The sequence below is a fragment of the Lissotriton helveticus genome, chromosome 1_1 (genome assembly GCF_964261635.1).
Source record: "Lissotriton helveticus chromosome 1_1, aLisHel1.1, whole genome shotgun sequence".
Lineage (NCBI taxonomy): Eukaryota > Metazoa > Chordata > Amphibia > Caudata > Salamandridae > Lissotriton > Lissotriton helveticus.
Window position 1 is genome coordinate 2082666735 of NC_136057.1, and position 22642 is coordinate 2082689376.

The 22642-nt window shown below is 40.9% G+C and overlaps 1 protein-coding gene across 3 annotated transcripts in view; it reads left to right on the forward strand.

Moving 5' to 3' along the window:
• SYDE2 (synapse defective Rho GTPase homolog 2) overlaps positions 1-22642 on the forward strand; it is a 200441-nt gene that overhangs the window by 136049 nt on the left and 41750 nt on the right. For all 3 annotated transcript variants that reach the window (XM_078645550.1, XM_078645551.1, XM_078645552.1), the window contains one exon: positions 21914-22095. In XM_078645550.1, the coding sequence (XP_078501676.1) occupies positions 21914-22095 (182 nt within the window). The remainder of the gene's footprint in view (positions 1-21913; positions 22096-22642) is intronic.

Below are 22642 nucleotides of genomic sequence, written 5' to 3' on the forward strand. Positions count from 1 at the left end.
GTTTTGCAACCACATTTCGGTCCCAAAACATTCCTACATACTGATGTGATTCGCTATTAGGAAGGGACGCCCTAAACACGCCCCTTTCTAATAGCGAATCACAAACCCATTTTGGTTAGTGAATCGCAAAATGGGTTTTAATGCATGTAAAAAGCCTTTTTAGCATTTGCAAACTGCCCGATTCTGCGAATCAGCCCGTTTGCGAACGCATATAGCTTGATACGTGTAGCCCAATGCCTTTTCTTTATCTGTTTTAAAAGCAACACAGAAATAACACAGAAATAAAAGGCATTGTCATTTACAATGCCTATAGCTTATAGTCTCATAAATATGAGGCCTATTGCATTGCAAATGCTTGTTTAAAGACGGGGCAGATACAGTGCACAAAGGACACTTGCTCACAGTGTAGGCACTAAGCAAAATACTTTTTGCTTCATCAAGTCCACTGTTTCTGAAACAGTATTGCATGTGTCTTTCTGTGATTTTTATCGTTTACTCAGCTTTTCTTGGGAAGGGTAAAAAAGAGTTTCGCCTTTGTAATAAAAAGTTACAATTTTATTTGAGCTTTTACATACCAGATAGACCCCTGGTGCCCCATCTACCTTAGTTTATTCTTCATGGTGCCCGAAGTAGGTATGCCATAGGTATACCTCCTCGGTGGGTATTTGTATCCAGAAAAATAAGCCATCAGAAAATTAGCTTCTCATCTCATCGGCTCCGTTCGTTTTGTTAAATGCCTCATAGTTTTGCCGTTGCATCATGTCTGCTTTCATCCATGTGAATTTGCATCTCGGGTAAAGCATGTAGTACAGTTTACAGTTCAGTGCTCCTGAAAAATGAGAAATTAATGAAGTGTGCGGTTGGTTTTGCTTGCTGTCTAAATGTGTTCTCTGTGGTCAGTGGTTGTGTAAAAAAATAGAATGCAGCGATATGAGCTGGCAGCCAGAATGGCAAAGCTTGAATTAATTAAAAACATAACTGCAGCTTCTTCCAGGGCTTCTATAGAAGGGGGCGCAGCAAGGGGATTAGCCGAGGTCAAAGAGTACCCCAAGCATTTCTTTATCCAGGGATTAGCGAAGAGGACCTCTTTGGGAGCGACAAAGCAATGACTATAATGTATTTTCTGTTTGTTTTTGTATGCATATAATACGGAAGCAGACCTTAACTGGACAACTATAAAGGGGCGTCTATAAAGTCAGGAGTATACCGCTGTCTCCCTTGAGGCATGTGCAAGTCGCTCATTAATATTACAACATTTCACGTGATGTTATAATTGGTCTGTGTATGACCATTACCATTAATTTAACGACAGTCCGTTAGTTTGCTAAAAATATTTTGCTCTCCATACAATCACCGTTACCTGCTCACTAAAATACTTTTTTTTTATTTTTGTGTCAGATTTCCATTATGAAATTTCTATAAATATAAGCTTTTTTAAATAAAATTGTATTTGTGCTTTGAATAGAAAGGCTTCATAAATGTATGAAACTGGGGGGTATTTTACTAATACCTATTTAGAATAACTCCTACACAAGTGTAAATTACATTTTCAACTTTTTTGAGTATGCTTTGCTGTAGAAAAGTGGTGTTTTTCCAAGAAAAGCTTGCTTTTTCAAAAGAGTGAACAGGCCAATTTGATACTATGATTTTCAGGTCGGTGAACAAGTACCTTCCCATTTTGTGTAGTTACATTTGCTTACATTTAATGTGTTTGGCCGTGTTGTTGAAAAGTATTTTAACTGAAAAGAGAAAACATACAGAATGAGTAAATATTTCAGTGAAATTGCTTAAGTGTATAAATTAATACAATTAATATATTTTATAATTGGAAGGCAGTGATACACCAGTGATTCTCTAGAATTAACTTGCTATGGGCCAGTTGTTCTAAGCCATTTAATGGTCGCAAACTCTCAGATTCAGCATTTGCAATGATTAAATAATTTTTTCCTCTGTAATATTTTCATTTTACGAGTGAAATTATTTTTACTAAATACCAAAATGAAATTCTGAACCGATACCGATTCAGGATCCTTAAGCGGTGTGTTTTAGGCATCCCTTCCAAATACTTAATCGATATGTGATTTATCAATGTTTTGTGACCGAAATCTGGTTGCAAAACAAATTTTGCAGGCACCTCAAAGCAGGTGGTAACACTAATGGAAGAGGTCCCATTAGATTCCCTTCCCCTCTGCAAATGTAAAAAAAAAAAAAGATTGCCGACAAACTTCTAATGTCGCTCTGTTTTCTTAAAGGTAAAAAGATTTCATTTAAAAAAAAGTTTACTTTATTGAAAATCAATCACAGACATTGTGGAGTGCTGTCCCTGTAAGGCCACCATGCCTTGATTGTGGCCAATTGAATTATACATCAATTTGCAACCTTCCTAACGTGTATTCATTCAACTGGTTAGATTGTGACTCAGTAAGGGTCCATTTTTTAAGAACCAACCTAATGGTGCATAGGACAGTCCATAAAAATACCTATTGGTCACCATAATACTGTTCACAAATTGCGCCCAATATTTTGGGGCCGATAAATAGTACATATGGCGCTGCCTTCTGTAAGGGATATGAATTTGGGCAGGAGTGTTTGGATTCCAGGAAAAGGTTGTAACTTCTGGAAATATCTTTGCCTTAACATGTGAGCATCACATTCATGCCTAAGCAATTTAAGGTATTTGGAAATAAGTTCCATGCATGTACCCGTTCTCATATCTTTCACACCATCTTTCTCTATTGCTTTGACCCATTGTATTGACATATAGACATCTGTTGGTAGGCTTGTCTTGTTTGCCTTGATTCCTGATTTGTGACTAGTATCCATGTTTGATGACCTGCAAGCATTGTTGTCCAGAAGATGGTATTCAAGAGCTGCAGTGAAGTGTAAAATTAACGAAATTCTGAGGAATCTAGTATTCTCTTTGGGATAGATTATCTGCTTTGTCCATAGACATCATTTGTGGATTTTATTAAAGTGTTATTTTTTTTACCACAAGAACTTTTGTTTATTGGTTCATGTTTAGTTGCTTCAATTGATAACAAGCATTTGCAATGCAATAGGTCTCGCATTAGGAAAGTTTGAGCTATTGGTATTGTAAATGGCAAAGTTTTTATTTATGTTTCTTTTTTTTTAAATAGCTAAATTAATAGCTTCGTCATTTACAATGCCAATAGTTATAACTTTCGCAAATGTGATACCTATAGCATTTGTAATGCAATATGTTTTGTATTTACAAACCGCGAGAGGACAAAAAAAAGCTCCGGACCACCGCCTCCTCCCAGGCCTTCAAAAGGGACCTCCAAGTTCTCCTCCTCCTCCAGAGACACCTCCAAAAGTAATTCACGTCCTCTTGCTATTTGTGAGGAAGACTTCCCACTACTGATAATTTCTACTTTCCATGACCATGGAAGTGCCTTCCCAGTGTATGCCTGTGATTGGAGGGTCTGCCTTTTTGCAGTATTTTCCATGTACTGGTGTTCGGTGCCCTTTTGTAACATGCACACACCACTCTGCCCTTGCAACACACGGCTGCTACCTCTCACATGTCTTTGCCTTTGATACTTGCACAAGTGCCACCTTGCCCATGTAACGCTTGTTCCTGAGCCTGAGTGTCTAGCACTTATTGCAGGACTATACCTCTAATTATACTCTGTTTTCTCTTATAACTGCACACTTGTCACTTTCATTTCCTCTTGTGCACTTTTGACTACCTCATGTATTTTGGTTGCTCACAATTTTTACTCAAGTATTTTGTTTGCTCACGATTGTCACTATTACCTTTACTACCTCATGTATTTTGTTTGCTCACAATTGTCACTATTACCTTATGTAAGTAACGTATGTTTTTGCAACCTGTTCTTTTGTAATGTTTCTCATTATGTTTCATTTCTGTTCCTAATGTGAAGCGCTCTGACGCCTTCGGGTAAAGTCCGCGCTATATAAAAATGCATAAATACATAAATAAATAAATACCGCCTTCGGGTAAAGTCCGCGCTATATAAAAATGCATAAATACATAAATAAATAAATATCGCCTTCGGGTAAAGTCCGCGCTATATAAAAATGCATAAATAACTAAATAAATAAATACCGCAAATCAAACATCCTCGTTACTCTGCCGGCCTGCGACCAGGAAGTCAGGCAGGCCGGCGCGACAACCGGAAACAGGAAGTAGGAGGGCGGGAGCCTACCCCGCCTCCCACGGAAGAGTCGCGAGTTGGAGCACCGGAGCAGGCAGGAGCCTACCCTGCGCCCCGGTGCCGAAGGAGGGAAGAAGAGTCCTGCTGCCGGGCCCTGCAGCTGAGAGCTGCCGCACGAAGGAAGCCGGTGAGTGGGTTGCTGGGGGGGGGGGCAGCGCATGTGTGTGCGCGTGCGCGTGCAGGGGGGGGGCGGGCTGTGTATGTGTGTGTGCGTGCGTGTGTGTGTGTATGTGTCTTGGAGTGCGTGTGTGTGACTGTGGGGGAGGGGGGTGTGTGAGCGAGTGTGTCTGCGCGCGCATGTGTACGGCGCGGGACGCGACGTGCGCGTTCGCGCACACGAATCCAAGCTCGTACACCCTCTTGTCCTCCTTCCCCCCAGACTGATTGCTATACGTCTCCAGCTGGACACATGCATCCGCTTGCGGATGCATTGCCAGCGAGACCCAAAAAGGAAAGGGCTCAATGCTGACAAATACAACGGACCCTTTATTGGTATGCTTGCTGAATTTTAACATGACTGCCTGAGAAAAGATGTATTGTACATTTAAGTGCACATTGCTTTACTTAGTAATAAGGCGCATGCCATCATCTTAGAAGGAGTCCCGGCAATCTTATTTCCACTTGCCAAATCAAGCATATCCTTTTGAATAAAATACATCCTGAGTATGTGGATACAATCATATTTTCAGGAGAATTTAATTAGGATTGCCAACAAGATTATAGACTGACTAAACAATAACTCACTAAGAATACAGAGCAGAGTAGTCTAGATACAGGACTGCAGAGCTGCAGAGACATCCATCCACATATCCAACCATCCAGTCATCTTGCTTCCATCTTGTTAATTTAACATTACTTTGAATAGGTTTTCATTTCTCTAGTGACATTTTTTCATTCCAAAAAAGAACATTTGAAAAGTAATCTAGTTATTTTTTTTATTTTTATTTTTTAAATGTTTTTATTGGTATTTTCACATTACAATATATGACATGACATATAAAAAAGGGCGAACTTCACTGTAGAATCTAGTTATGAAAAAGTTCCTTACTAAGGACAAGTCTGCCTCTCTAATTAGTTTGTGTATTTAGGAATGGCATTTGTGCCTAATCTGTCAAGTGACCTTGTGAGGTTTCCATACAGTATAGAGCTGTTTGGAGTCTGCTGTTCTGCTGTCTTCATACATCTAGCTCCTGCTGACTTCTCTTACTTTAAAGAGGGTATATCTGTCAACAGTGTTCCTAGGGTGGTATCGTAAGTAGTCTTCCTAGAAAGTTGAGGATATTTTTGTGTTGGAAAAAACCTTACATCATCTGCTGAAAATCCACTTCCAATCATGTTCTTACTAGTACAAATGATAGTGCTGGCTTTCACATGTTGAGATGAAGCCCTTTTGTTGAGGTGAAGCCAGTTTTAAGCCCCTGACCTGTGTGAAAAGAGATTATATAGGGACTATTAGGACCTTTTCTGAGAGTGAAAAACAATGATATTAAGCTGTGCGGAAAACAAACAATAAAGGGTCTGTTTCAGCACTCTGCAAAATCTCAGAAAATGATTTTTAACTCTGATCTGTCAATAATTGAGTGGAGGCTGTGGGCACACATCAGGCAACCACAGGGTGGGTGGTAGGGTTTGGAAACAAGGGAGAGGAATGCCGTTTTTGGCTAGATGTCTTATGCAGTGTCTCTAACAGTAACCACGATTCATTCCGGCCAAAGTGGGAGTTTGTTAATAAAATATAAAAAACTAATGACCCGCTCAACCAATGTTTTTTTTCATTGAGTCTGTGGGTCATTATTATTTTTTTTCTGTGTGTCGCTATCAGTTTTTACCTGGCAGTGACAGGCAGGAAACAAGGACACAAGACTGTTCACCCTAATTAGGGTTGGCAGTGTAATGCCTTTTTGTAATGCCTACTCGTCAGGCCATCAGAGAAAGCTATCCATCGAAGAAGTCAAAGTGGACCCATCAAGGAAAAGCTGATGGTTCTCCTGAGCCTAAATAAGTTGGATGGGTCTTCATTTTGGCAAACGGGGTACCAAGTCACATTTGTAATGGAGAGACTTGTCTGACAATCTATAAATCAGCCCGAGTTATGCAGGCCCAGTGATGAGTAAGATGAAGTCTCTGAGAATTATATAGAGGTATCTGTTAATGTAGTCAATCCACAAAATATATTGTATTATCCCAAGACATTGCCAGATTTAGAATATGTTAAACTATATAATTGTAGATTGTTTTCGAATGCTATGTGAAAAACAACATTCGAGAACAATTACAAATATATTTACCATGTGGGAGATATACATGTGTGATGTTAAAGTTCTAATTTGTAAAAAAAAAAACTGTATGTAATTTGTTATGGTAGCAGAAATAGATGTTTGAGATGCATATTTGAGAACGTGGAAAAAACTGGTGTCTTATCATTTCACCAGAAACACAGAACTGAAACCATTATATAAACTTAAAGAAAAAGTTGAAAAATTGTCCTGGATACCAAGTGAAACACTATAGGTTCAAAACAGACGTTAGGTTTTGGTTATGTAACCGTAGCAAAGGCTCTTAACCTCATATGTGTGTATACAGCTAGAAGTTAATAGGAAACTTAGTCTAAGACTCGGAACAAAAAATGATTGGAACATGAATGTTTTGGCCTGTTTGTTTTTATCCTTGGGGGCTCGCGATGCCAGCGTATGAGCTGGAAATATATGGCATGCTGCAATCAGTCTGTGGTCTCTTTGAAATGGCTGGCAATGTTAATAGGGTAAGGCGCACATGTCCTTTAATCATTTGGGTTACTCCTTTCCACCGCACATCGTGAAGTCCATTGAGTGAGAGAAGGGGTATTTAGCTTGAGTAGCTAATCCATCAGCCAGCCACAGGCCCTGTAAAAAAAGACTGAGTGCGGTATTACCAGCTCTGCACTCATATAACAATGAGAGACTCGGTTAGGACTTGGTGGCAGGGGTCTACGTTCTAGTGGAGGCTGGTTAATTTTGTCACACTGAATAAACTTTCAGGATACCTGGCTACAGGCTCCTCCCTATCTTACATTTACATGCACAATTGCATCTCTGCACAGTACAATAGAGATATTTTCAAAAGGATGAATGTGTCACCATACAGACAGATGCTTTTATGGAAAGGACTTTTACATGGACTAGCTTTTCCTATCCCACAGGGCTCATGATGCACTTTGCAAAATGTAATGTGTGACCTTAACTTGTTTATTTCAGCCTTTCTCCAGGAATGCCTAGTGAATCTGATGTGGGATTACAGAACTCCCCCTGGGTGGTGGATGGCATCATGCACTCCTCTCAGCAAACAATCTAAGGGCCCTAAGCTTCTGGTCTTATCTCACCAAAATAAATTGCTTCTTGGAATGTCTGATTTGAGTCTTAGGATTGTGAACAGTATCCTGTGCAATAGGTCTGTAGCAAACATACAGCTTTCTACTACTGCATAAATATATATCTATGTAGCAATGGGACTCCATAAAGATTGGGGCTTTAAAATCTGGAACAAACTACATACCAGCAAATCTGCAATTGTACAGCGGTTGAAAATTATCAGTTCCCTAAGTTGCACCTAGTTATGCGTTTGGCATCCTGGAATTGGGAATCAATACACAAATAGTCTTATTTCACATTCCACGTAGCATTAGCGCAGTGCCACCCACGCTGCGCTAGAAACTGACAGTCTTCTAGCATTTGTAAACCAAAGTCTTTAAGCATAGGATTAGCAAGTGCCAGCTACACTGAGCTGAATAATACAATTATTTGGCACTCTAAGACTGAAAGGGCATTGTTTTGACCTATATTGGTTGCTCCATTTTGTCAGGACAAAGCCATACCTCTCTGACAAGCTCTAATAAGAACTAAACATGTGTCAGGTGTTGCTTCAATTCATTCCAGATTGACTTGGCCCCCGGGGACCTTATCTCCAGGGGCTGATAGTGTTAATTAGGTAAGGGGCATTTGTCTCTCCCTCCCCATGTCTCATTGAGGCCCAAGGGACCCCCATACCCCCAGGACAGAGTGTAACATTTAGGGCAGGGAGCGTGTGGCCCCACTTTCTATGCATCATTGAAGCCCCAGGGAACCCATCCCCTGGGGCCAATGCTGGTAATTAGGCCTCATTGAGGCCCCATGGACCCCATTATTTGCCTATATTAGGTATGCATATTTAACATTACATTGTCCGAGAATGCGTAAGTTTATGTTACACAAAGGCAGTTATGTCATAAATATCCCTTGTTTGTTGTATACATCAGTTGCAATCTCTACTTTATAAGATGGTACCCATTTTCACATTTACCCTGATATTCTTCATCCATTTTCTATTTTGTTAATTACAGCCATAACACGGGGTGTTTGACTACATGCCTATGTGTGATAAAGGCCACCAAACGGCCGAAACTTGTCATGGTGCTGGACTACATTTGGATTTCACCTCATAACTCGGGCCGAGTGAGCGTTTATTTTATTTCCTTTTTGGTTACCTTTATATATAATTATATGTATAAATAAACAAATATATATATATATAGGGAAGCAGTGGATAAAGGCTTGATTGCCGAAACGCGTCTTGCTGTTCTGTGAAAATAAAACAGAGTATTCCAAACTTACCACAAGAGTGCGACCGTTCCTTTAATCGTTTGGGGGAATTCCTGGAGCGGATATATATATATATATATATATATATATATATATATATATATATATATATATAAACATCCAAGTTGCCCAGGTGAGGAACCACACACGTCAGGAATCACACTACATCGTAGGCGGCAGTGTCAGCAGCATGCACCACGCATTCCTGAAGCCATACGCGTTTCGAGCTAAGACGCTCTTGTTCACTGGCATAGAGAGGCAGGAAACAGGTTACAAAGAACAGGGGTTTATTTAAACATACGCAGTCCCGCCCCAGTGGGCGTGTCAAAAAGCATGCTGGTTAAGGAAGTCCAATATACTGCCTTTGACTCCGCGAGGAACCCCGGCGCCGATTGGCGGATCCTGAGTGCTGGGAATCACCAGCACTCCTTGGACTGATGGAGCCTCGCTCGTAGAGGCATTGGCAGAGTACAGCAGCTGTGCGCTCACAGCCTTTCCCCCTACAGGGATTTGCTATCATATTGAGTGGCAGGACAGGGGCCACTTGGCAAGAGAACTTTGTGAGTCAAAGGCAATATATTGGACTACCTTAACCAGCATGCCTTTTGACACGCCCACTGGGGCGGGACTCCGTATGTTTAAATAAACCCCTGTTCTTTGTAACCTGTTTCCTGCCTCTCTATGCCAGTGAACAAGAGCGTCTTAGCTCGAAACGCGTATGGCTTCAGGAATGCGTGGTGCATGCTGCTGACACTGCCGCCTACGATGTGGTGTGATTCCTGACATGTGTGGTTCCTCACCTGGGCAACTTGGATGATATATATATATATATATATATATATATATATATATGTATATATATATATATATATATATATATATATATATATATATATATATTAAGGTTCACAGTTTGCCCCCAAGGCGAGGCGAACTCCCAGTCGGCGTATGTAGGGTCAGGAGAGGTGTCAGGCACCTCTCCTGACCCTACATACGCCGACTGGGAGTGCGTCTCGCCTTGGGGGCAAACTGTGAACCTTAATATATATATATATATATATATTCACTGAAAAAACCATAGGTTATAGACCATATATAGTTAGGAATTAGCATTTACAAAACCTTCTTTTACTCACACAAAACCATTGAAATTCGCATATATAGTTAGTTGCACTAACTATATATCGCGCACCCGCAATCCACTGCTGATCATGTCACATATTACATCATTCATGACATCACTGATGACATCACTGATGACAACATCCAGTGACTGTATGTTTCTGTAAAGTTAAAATATGTCTTACATATTGAAGAATGAGTGGATGTATAAGTGTCTGGATGAAGGATTTAGTAGGTGCATGACTGACTGTATGAGTGAGTGATTAAATGTGTCTCACTGAGTGCATGGGTTAGTGACTAAACTGTCTTAATTTGTGCATCATTATGTCTGTTGTTCTGTAAACTGCTGCATGTGTTGATCAGTAGCTATATGAGTAACTATATGGGTTATTGATTGGTTGCCCAAGTATTTGTATGGGAGACTGAGTGTGTGTGTGGGTGGCTGGGAGGTGTATGACTCTGTGCATAGATGTGTGAGCAGTTGATTCACTAGATGTATGGGTTCAAAAGTGCATGTGGAAACAGCTGTATGGGCGGTTGAATGTGTGCATGAGTGTATTGGTGAGTGAATGGATATCTCAGTGCTACATGTTAACCCCTTCCACGCTCATGACGAGCTGGGCTCGTCATGCAGTAGCCTCCTCGCACGCTCATGACGAGCCCAGCTCGTCATGAACCAATGAGGATCACGAAATCCCAGCACAGCAGGGGAATTCCCATAGCATCCAAGAGGTTAAAGTAAGTACATATGTAAAACACAGTACAGGTGAGAGTTGACATATATAAATAACTGTGCATAAGAGCCAGTGAATGTGTGAGTGGCTGTATGGATCATTGTGAACTTGTATCAGGGATTGTATAAGAGAGTAAATATGTGTTAGTATATGTTTGAATAAGTAAGGTGTGTATAACTGTATAGTTGAGGAAATGGAGGTGTGATTGATTCTTTGCATGACTGACTAGGTGTGTGAGTAACTCCATGGATGAGTGACAGTCTGTGAGTGTCTGTTTACACTGAGTGTATCTAAGGTTATATTAGAGTCTGAAGAGGTTCATCGTATTATCACATGAATGATGTCATCAGTGATGTGATCAGTAATGTCAAATGAGATGTCATCAGTGATGTCATCAGTGATGTCATCAGTGATGTCATTTGAGATGTCATCAGTGATGTCATCAGTGATGTCATTTGAGATGTCATCAGTGATGTCATCAGTGATGTCATTTGAGATATCATCAGTGATGTCATCAGTGATGTCATTTGAGATGTCATCAGTGATGTCATCAGTGATGTCACTGAGCATGTCATGAATGATGTAATATGTGACATGATCAGCAGTGGATTGCGGGTGCGCGATATATAGTTAGTGCAACTAACTATATATGCGAATTTCAATGGTTTTGTGTGAGTAAAATAAGGTTTTGTAAATGCTAATTCCTAACTATATATGGTCTATAACCTATGGTTTTTTCAGTGAATTTTCAAGGTTTTGTAAATGCTAATTCCTAACTATATATGGTCTATAACCTATGGTTTTTTCAGTGATATATATATATATATATATATATATAACATTTCTATGGCAAAATGAAACCCCTCATTTTGTTCCTTTTCAAATTAAATGTATTAAGTGTTACCACTTTATTCCAATCAAGATGACTTCAGGTGTGCCATACTTTTGTCATAAGTAAGACTGTTAGCGTTCTAGTTGTTCGTTAGAACACTCTGGGACATTCTGTCATTGGGCTATAGTTGGGCTACATCTGGCTGATATTTGGGCTACATTTGGGCTCTTTTGTCTCTGGTGGCCATCTTGGGAGACTGCATATCAGAATTTTGTTAATGAAATATAAGAGGATTTGAGAAGTCACTCAAAATGTGCCCTAATTTTTCTTTCTTCAGCACTAATCATAATTTCTATGGCAAAATGAACCCCCTCATTTTGTTCCTTTGCAAATTAAATGGTTTAAGTGTTAACACTTTATTCCAATCAAGATGACTTCAGGTGTGCCATACTTTTTGTCATAAGTAAGACTGTTAGCGCTCTAGTTGTTCTTTAGAACACTCTGGGACATTCTGTCACTGGGCTATAGTTGGGCTACATCTGGCTGATATTTGGGCTACATTTGTTTTTTTTTGTCTCTGGTGGCCATCTTTGGGCTACATTGGGCTACAGTTGGGCTCTAACATATATATAGCCCAATATATATTTTTCAAAGTTAATTTTCGTAAAAACCACTGGAGCATATATCTTGAGACATAGCAAAGGCACATCGGGCTACCAGTCCCTACAATTTTGCCAAGTTTTGTGGAAATCCATTCAGCCGTTCGAGCTAAAAGTGAGTCCAACCGCCCTATGGAAAACTCAATGTTAAAAACACGTTTTGGGACCCCCCTTTTTTCTCGGCCCCCGCTTGACGAAACCCCCCCAAACTTTCAGGGGACGCTCAGAAACAAAATGTGCCATTTTCCTGACAATTTCAGCCAATTCCGTCCATCAACGCCAAAGTTATTCAACATAGAATTTTCAGAAATCCCTATTCAAAAAAATCCTAACTATATATGCCTACTGGCGACTGCCAGTAGGTAATATATATATATCTATATCTATATCTATATCCATATCCATAGTTCTCCCTATCAAGAGAAATCCTGCACTCTAGAACGTGAGAAATCTGTTTTTATTTCAAACAGTACGTGACATAGGATGCGTTTCGCCGCTTGATCTGCCTTTGTCACACATTTGGGCGCCATATTACAAACAGTTGATATACTCTCTCCATGTGATAGCAATTAATTAAACACAAACGAAATATTTCAACTTTCCGACTTTTTACCAGCGTGCCATCCAATTAAAGCAACAGTGCCACAATTAATACTTTGTAAATAAGTGTAAAACCACCAATTCACCCTGTTTTGTAAATTACAAATGGGCTGCCTACAAGTAACATCCGATTAAATTAAATTTATTTAAGCAATTGCGTTTTGATCTTTTAAAATAGCATTATCTCCAATTCAGATGTCAGGCCCTCATAATACCAATGCAATGTTCCTTTTCCTTGGGACTGCATTTAAACGTTGAGGCTTTAAATCAAACGCTTAATCAAAAATACCTCAGTCTCGCAGTTCCTCCATTCGTCAAACTTGCCTGCGCAGTACCCGGCTGTGAACCCCGCAAATGAGGGGGGATTACCACTGAATAGAAGTCTCCGCCAAGGGTAACTCTTCAGCTCCCAGCTCCAGACTCACCCTTCCGCCTCTTTTTCTCTGTTAGTCCGGTTCGAAAAACATACACAGACAAAATAAGCCAAAAGTTTAGCGACCAACGTCAAACCTATTGGCTTTGCCACTGCTTTTTTAAAGTAGCCTTCATGCCAGCAAGAGCCTCCCTAGTAAGGTACTTTCCACTTCCAGCCAGGTATTTTAATTCATTGTTTCACCTCGTGCAAAAAAAGTGTCCCTGTTTTAATTTTGCAGTATTTGTTGCTTGATGTGATTTAAACTCGTGGTCCAGTAATCGCTGTAGCAACCTGGTTCTCAAGCTACTATATGAATAGAGACCGCCTATAAAAGAAGCCTTTTGTTTACCGAAAATTAGACTTTTCATAAAAGCATATATGTCCAACATGAACTCGAACGGTATACAATTGCCTCTTTGATTGACGTAAATATCTAAGCACAGGCCAGCTAAGGACACATTTTCCTGTCCTAGATCCACTTCCTGAGATTAAGAAGACTGTAAATCAATATGATTACACGTGGTTTGTAAGAGATGAGGACCATGTGATCCAGAAGTCAGGAGTTATAAACTGTGTGGTTTGTTTTGTGGATGTTTGTAGTGTAAAAAACTATTCCAAGCAATCATTTAATTTTATTTTATTCTGTTCTAGAATTCATGTAGCACTAAGAGAACACACTCTTGGGGCTCCATTGGATTGCACTTGGTGCAGAAATATGACTCCTGTGAGGGAGGAAGACCTTCTTCACACTAAAGCATGAGCGAGTGCGACATTCACTGTAGAATGTGAGGCAGGGATACCCTCTCTGTAGAGTAAGAGTGAGGGAGACCTTCACTCTAGAGCATGAGCGAGTGCGACCTTCACTGTAGAATATGAGGCAGGGAGACCCTCTCTGTAGAGTATGAGTGCGGGAGACTTTCACTCTAGAATATGAGGCAGGGAGACCCTCTCTGTAGAGTATGAGTGAGAGAGACCTTCACTTTAGAGCATGAGCGAGTGCGACCTTCACTGTAGAATATGAGGCAGGAAGACCCTCTCTGTAGAGTATGAGTGAGGCAGACCTTCACTCTAGAGCATGAGCGAGTGCGACCTTCACTGTAGAATATGAGGCAGGGAGACCCTCTCTGTAGAGTATGAGTGCGGGAGACTTTCACTATAGAGCATGAGCAAGTGCGACCTTCACTCTAGAATATGAGGCAGGGAGACCCTCTGTAGAGTATGAGTGAGAGAGACTTTCACACTAGAATATGAGGCCGGGAGACCCTCTCTGTAGAGTATGAGTGAGGGAGACTTTCACACTAGAATATGAGGCAGGGAGAACCTCTCTGTAGAGTATGAGTGAGGGAGACCTTCACTCTAGAGCATGAGCGAGTACAACCTACACTGTTGAATATGAGGCAGGGAAACCCTGTCTGTAGAGTATGAGTGAGGGAGATTTTCACTCTAGAATATGAGCCAGGGAGACCCTCTCTGTAGAGTATGAGTGAGGGAGACTTTCACTCTAGAATATGAGGCAGGGAGACCCTCTCTGTAGAGTATGAGTGAGAGAGACCTTCACTGTAGAATATGAGGCAGGGAGACCCTCTCTTTAGATTATGAGTGAGAGAGACCTTCACTCTAGAGCATGAGCGAGTGCGACATTCACTGTAGAATATGAGGCAGGGAGACCCTCTCTGTAGGGTATGAGTGAGAGAGACTTTCACTGTAAAATATGATGCAGGGAGACCCTCTCTGTAGAGCATGAGTGAGGGAGACTTTCACTCTAGAACATGAGCGAGTACGGCATTCACTGTAGAATATGAGCAGGGAGACCATCTCCGTAGAGCATGAGTGAGAGAGACTTTCACTGGAGAATATGAGGCAGGGAGACCCTCTCTGTAGAGCATGAGTGAGAGAGACTTTCACTGTAGAATATGAGCAGGGAGACCATCTCCGTAGAGCATGAGTGAGAGAGACTTTCACTGTAGAATATGAGACAAGGAGACCCTCTCTGTAGAGCATGAGTGAGGGAGACTTTCACTGTAGAATATGAGGCAAGGATACCCTCTCTGTAGAGCAAGAGTGAGGGAGACTTTCACTGTAGAATATGAGGCAAGGAGACCCTCTCTGTAGAGCAAGAGTGAGGGAGACTTTCACTGTAGAATATGAGACAAGGAGACCCTCTCTGTAGAGCATGAGTGAGGGAGACTTTCACTGTAGAATATGAGGCAAGGAGACCCTCTCTGTAGAGCATGAGTGAGGGAGACTTTCACTGTAGAATATGAGGCTGGGAGACCCTCTCTGTAGAGCAAGAGTGAGGGACACTTTCACTGTAGAATATGAGGCTGGGAGACCCTCTCTGTAGAGCATGAGTGAGGGAGACTTTCACTAGAGCATGAGCGAGTACGCTATTTACTGTAGAATATGAGGCAGGGAGTCCCTCTCTGTAGAGTATGAGTGAGGGAGACTTTCACTCTAGAATGTGAGGCAGGGAGACCCACTCTGTAGAGTATGAGTGAGGGAGACTTTCAATCGAGAATGTCCCTTCACAGGGCCGTTGTCGATATTTAGGAGTTGTGTTTATTAGTCAATATCATACATTTAACCATCCACAGCACAGCTTCCTCTCCTATTACTTACCGACGTTAAGCTTGCTTTTGACTATGTACAGTGCTCTGCTTCCTTTTTGCAAGGTTGGAAATACCATATACATACATGTATACATACATACATTATGCGGGGTTTTCTGTTGTGTTTTTCCTAGGAAACAGACTGTGCTCTTCTCCCTGGTTGTTTCCACAATGGCACTGAGCTGTGACTATTTCCTAGTTAATAATTTACCCTCTGCGGCAAACCCGTTTGAGTCATGCATATATTGTCAGCTGAGCAGATGAGGTGGTTTTGCACGTACAGAATGCTGCCGAAAGCAGTAGATTGCATATCAGAAATGTAGTATTCGCAGTGTGCTCTGCAGAAAGCAATTGCATTTTCAAGAACTTTAGAATAATTTCTACAAACTGAAGCAATATTGCTCCTACAGCATCCACAGGCACTATGCTGTGTGTCTATAAACAGTTGCTTCTCTCTGAGGCTTCCCAAGGTGTAGACTGGGGGTGAGACATAAGAGTGGTTAACATCGCACAGATGGTAGGGATATATGTCGGCTTTGGAGCTAAGGACCAGAAACCATGGATGTACAGACCATAAGGCTGGCTGCGGCCACGTAGAGCTTCCTTTAATCCGTTTGATAACTCCTTGTACACTCAACTGAATCAAAAAGTGATTTTCATGGCATTCCTTAAGATAAAGCCCCATTTCATGGTGAATATGCAGATTTCATGGTGTAAGCGTGGAATCCTTTTTGTCATTGTAATCGCTGATGTTACGCCTGTGCTGCTTTTGTAGCTTCCAAAACAAAAGTCCAGGCTGTACAATGCATAGATGTAAATCCAGCTCTCTCACAATCCGCTTATTCTAGTTAGTATGCACGTTTTGAGTACTTTCCGCATGTTTGTCTCCACTGGACTAGGGTATTCTGGAGCTTTTTTTCAAATCCATAAGACATACTTTTAACATGAGGAAATGATGGTTTCCAATACAATATTTATAAAGTGTTCTACACTTTATACATAGTGTTCTAAAATTTGATTTGTACAGTCTATGGAAAGAATTACCTAAGGGATACTCGGTGCCATGTGGTTCACAAATGCCATGCATTACAAATATCCAATGTCATTCAACGGTAACGATAGGCATCCCATAAGATTTACATATAAAAAACAATGTAAGCAACAAATATTAGCAAAGCCATTAGCGCTGGCCTAGGCAAACTGGTGTGATTGCTATTTTTTTCTTATCTTTGTTATTCCAAGAATATTCCACTAAAATTAAATGAAAAAAATGTGCTGTCACTTAAACATTACTGCCTTATGCTTGCAATAAATTTTTTTACTAGCAATATTTGTTAAACAAAAATATTTATTAATATTATTAATATCATTAACGAAGAATCCAGAGTAAATCTAACCAGGCAGACAGCTACAATGTCACTTAAACACATGATAACATAACATTTATAAAGGAGAGATGGTAAAATAAATTGCTATTCAACGAGAATAGGAGGACATCTGACCTCACAGATTCTAACTGACGAATGACAAGTGGCCCATAAAATTACCATCCCTAGTCAAACTCCTCTTTGTGTAAGGATCAGAATTCAATGTAATGAATTGTCTACCGGACATGTTATTCATCCCCTCTCACAATTTTCAGGGTACAACTTCCAAAATAACCGGGAGGAATGCCAAGTAATGACCAGATGCACAGTTTGGAGGAGTAGGCTCCACATTCCCATTATGCTCCATGTCAGAGTTTAAGCTCCGATTGGAACATATTTACTGCACCCGGTACATACACTCACACATTATGGTCTCATAAAAACCTTATGCCTTTTCACCCCATTTGTGATTTAGTGCCTAACTGTCACTCAGCATGCATGTGGATTGTGCTACCAAAGAGAATGATTTCTCTTTTAATACAGTGTGCAGTTGCATAACAAAATATTTATTTTCGGCTTGACATGTTTTGGGTATGAGGAAGAAGAAAATACATTTAGGGGCACTTTTAGGTGCCAAAGACACACTTAGCATCTGTGCTAAAATCAGACTTTTAGATCAGTTCCACTTTAGCTAGATATGTAATTATTTTAGAATAAACAAATACATGAACTGCCTATTTACTTACATTCATGGGTGGTGGAGTTGCTTGTCACATGCCCAAAATTGCACTGGTATTAAATTTCTTGTCTGAATTCTCAAACATGTTGGTACAGTGCTAGGTAGGGCAGTTATACTATATTATAATTATAGAGCTTTTTCTGCTTAATCTGTGATTTTAATGTGACCAGTAGAAAATTTCATAGTTGGCAGCAGAACCAGAACAAGCATTGGCACAGCCAAAAGGTGTCCCCTATGTGAGAGCAATTGGCTTTGCCAATGTCCTTTAGCCATGTTGTACAGCAGCCTGGCTGCAGTTCTGCATGGCTAAATGCTAAGGTTGTGGCGTAGGATGGAGTGCGTAGGGTGGAGGGGCGTAGAGTGGCATTGTGTAGGGTGAAATAGATGCATGTCCAGGAATAATACAGAAACCACTACAAAATAGAAAAAACAGTGTGTTGCAAAAAGACGAGTAAGAACAAAGATGAGGAAGAACAAATGCACAAGAAAGAATGGGAAGCCTACAGGACTAACCAATCAAAAGATTGCAAATGAGAGTGACAATAAAAACAACTAATGGAACGCTCTGGGCAGGTTGTAAGTCCACTGAATTGTATACAATACAGCTTGCAGCACATTGAATGTGCGGTGTATGCAACACCTAAAAAGATGAAGGCTTACAATGGGGAATTATTTTAAATGTATATACGAATGGAAAATGCATTTTTACTGAAAATCTGGTACACCTCTGCAGTGATCCACCCTCAATTTGAAAAGAGTACTGAACCTTCATTTGAGAATAATTACCCAATTTTTGAGGGCAGTCATAGCAAATTGTTAACAATGGATTAATGGGCGGGACTCTAGTTACACAGGCGTACCCCTACTCAAAAGGTCTAGGGAGATCATTACATACGACTGGAAATTCCGAAATGTAGGTTCATTTAATAGAAATATGTAACAGAAAGTACTATGTTAAAGTGATTATATAATTATATAATTTTAATTCAATGAAGCACAATTGCACAATATAGATAGGTTTCTAATAAAATAAGCCTAAAGTTATTTACATTTAAAAGTATATTAACATAAGTAAAATATCAGTCATGAAACCATTCAATTTTTTTTAATTCCATATGAAATCGAAAAATAAGACACGTAGTAAAAGTTCTTGCAAATCATACAATATTTTTGTGCAATATTATTAAACTATTTGAATTAGGAAAAATAAATGAGACATCAATATGGCCTATTATCCAAGGAACTTTTCACCATGGCATCTGTTTAATGAAACAGACCACCAAACAAAGTATGTAACAGCTGGTGACTGAATTCTGGGTTTGCTAGGCGGACCCTCTGCATACAAATACGGCATTTGCCTGCCACTTTCTGGTTGAAGTTGAAGGCAATTGGTCTGGTCCATCAACATGTTTGTAAACAAGCAATTTGAAAAGCCAATAGGTTTGGCTTTTTCGTAGAAGTTGTTGGTTGTATTTTGACAACTTAGGGGCCTAGTAGGATGGCAGGCGGATCGCCCCCGGCCAGGCCGGCGGTAGCCCCCGATGGGGGCGATCCGCCCGCCATCCATACCTGAAAGACCCCCGCCATATTAGTATGGCTGGGGGGTCCACAGCGGACGGAAAGACCGTCGACCGAGTGGAAAAGGGGCATGATAGGTGGCACTGCCTGCAAGACACCGCCATCTATATTACAATACAGGCGGAGAGCAGCCTTTCCATGGCGGCAACGGCATCCGGTTTTTGCTGTTGGGGGCCCGTTGCACATGGGGGTATCTATGGTACTCCCCCTCATTGCCATGCACTATGTGGCAGGCACCACGTGGTGCCTGCCCTGTAATGCATGGCAATGTTGTGCACAGTACTTTTACATTGCGAGTGGGTCTGCAGCCAGTAGATCCACTCGCAATGTAAAAGGCCCAGGATGCGCCCGCCAGTGTGGTGGGCGCATCCTAATGCCAAAGGCGGGACCGCCGCAACTTCGGCGATCGGTCCCTGACTTTGTCCGCCTTCCATCGTAATGGACCCCTTAGTGTTTTGCCCCCAGCTGCCCTAGTAAGAAAATCCTGTAATAAAGCAACATTTTTAGTTATAACAAAGTGGAACTTGGAAGTAGTGTCCCTTCGAGGTGGAACTCCATTAGCAGAGTTAGTTGTACACTTCATGAAGACTTTCTGAAAATGGGTTGTAAGCATTGCGCTTAAAAGTAATACATAACAAAATATAGCATAGTAGATACATTTGGAAAGTGACAGAATTTTCGTGTCATCATTAGGAAATTCTATTTGTGGCAAGCCTTTTCATTGTGACCAAAAATGTAGTAAATCTAATATGTTATTATGTCTGCAAAGTGACATGAGTGGATACACAATAGTGTTTAGTGAATAGCCCTATTTCTTTATTAGAAGCTAAGGCACTCAAAATGCAAGCAATTCATAAACAAAAAAAATGCATAAATCGGCAATTACAGTATCACTGTTGCAGAAAAGTAAATACATCAAAGAACACACACTGGGCCTCAATTACAAGATACATGTCCCATCTCCAACTTAATAGTGGACTACTTAATGCCCCAACGCCAAAACCTAGTGGAATCAAAAAATGGGCTAAGTAATCATTCACAAATTGCTGTGCCCTTGATGTATAGTGCATCAAGCAATAGAAAACAATGAGAAACATTTGAATACCAATGGCTTAAGTGGGCTGACCCAAACCGCACTCTCGGTTTGTCGGTATCTGCAATGTATTTTTTTAAGAGTAGATCACACACAAGTTCTTCCAGACAGATAAAGTTGCTTCTAGCCAGACCTAAAAAGAAATGGACGAGTTCTACAAACAAATGATTCACAAAGAACCCATATGCGCAGCTCATGTTTTAATGTACAACATAACAGATTGCCTCACAAGTTCATTAATTTATATTATCATATATACAATGCCCAATTACATCTTCAATAAAATCCCTAATATCACATTCATTATTGACATCGATGATTCCCGGGTGATGAAATCACATCGTAGTTGTGAGATAAAGTCTTATGTATTTTGCCTTAGCACTGGTTTGTTCATTACACTAATGCACTTAATAGAAATCTGGCATTCTTGTACCCCTCGTGAAACTGCATATAAAGTCTTATAGCTTGCCGGTATATTACAGTGTGTGTGTATATATATATATATCTCCACAAAAACCTCCCTTACAAAGAAGAAGCAGGAGCCCGAAGGGGACTGGTTGGAAGGGCTTTATTTTCTAAAAACAGCTCAGGTGGCGGCGAATGCATTTCGGCTTTCGTCTTCCTCAGCGCCCAACACCGGCAATACTGAACACAGTGAGTTCTTCTCTGCTGCCTCTTGAGTAGCTGGCGTGGGTCCGCTCCTCCCCCTTGCAGTCTTGCTCACCTGTTGTAGTTCGTTATCCATGCTCTGAACTGCAACTCCCAAGATGCCACATTTGAACAGCAGCGCAGGTCGGTGAAAATAGGGGGAGAATTGATGTAGGCAGATTGCACTGCAGCGGGACCCCAATGTAGCCGGACACTGACACACTCCACTGTCCCGAGATTACAAAGTCCTTCCTTGGGTCCCCACGTACCGCCACAGCCCCCAGTGTAGGAAGTCCAAATGCAGGGGCTAAATGCGAGGAGCAAGTTGACACGAGAGAGGTACAATATATATATATGAGTGTGTGTGTGTGTGTGTTTATTGAGCAGTTCTCAATGTCCTAAATAAATGTAACAGAGTGTGTTTTGTCTGAGCACATCCTTTAACTAATTTTGGCACAATGTATGGGCATAACTTTTTATGGCTCAAATTGAGAATATCGGTAGGTAAGTCATTCCCCTCCATCAGCAGCAAAATGCTCACAGATTAATATGTTGATTTATACATACATTTATGTTACTGAGGACTTTAAAATTTGTCATTTTAGCTCCATGCCCAGGATGATGATTACATTCTTTGCTTGTTAAATGTTGCAATATTTTGTAATTCTAGTCTTGCTGATTATATGTTTTTTAATTTATTAAAAGGTGTACTCAAGGATTATTTAAGAGAATTGCCTTCACCTTTGATAACAAAGCAGCTATATGAAGCAGTATTAAACGCCATGGCAAGAAAGCCCTTAAAAATGACTGGAAATGGCAATGAAACTGACACTAATGATTTGAAGAACACTGTTGGGTTACTGGATTGCCTGCCCGATGTAGAGAAGGTAAGTCTTACACAAACAATCATCAAGGAACAGAGAAGGATGCCGTTGGGGGAGACAACCTGGAGGCAGTACGGGATGGGGACGGGGGGAGGGGGGTAGAAACAACACAGAGGAACAGGCCACAGAGCAACATGCAGCAGGTAGGGTAGAAGCACACAAGTGACAAGGCAACGGAGGGATGACATAAGGGCAAACACAGTGTGGGAGGGGAGAGGTGCAAAGGGCAAGCAGGAGCAGCACCTAATATAGGGCAAGACAAGTGTACAAGGGGAGCAATTGGAAAAGGAAAACACATGCACTATCATTGAGTGGGTAATCACAAAGTAAAAAGTATTGCTCGAAGAGCAAGCAGTGGAAGCATAGAAGTCAGCAAGTCAAAAGACATGGTAAAGAGGCTAAGCTCCATGGGAGGGACAAACGCAAGATTGAGAAGCTGGGGCAAAAATAAGATAGGCAGGCAAATGCGAGTGATAAGAAAAACAACAAATGGTAAGTAATGGGTAGGCCCTGTAGGCCCTGTATGTTCTTGCTAAGCCCACAATATGTC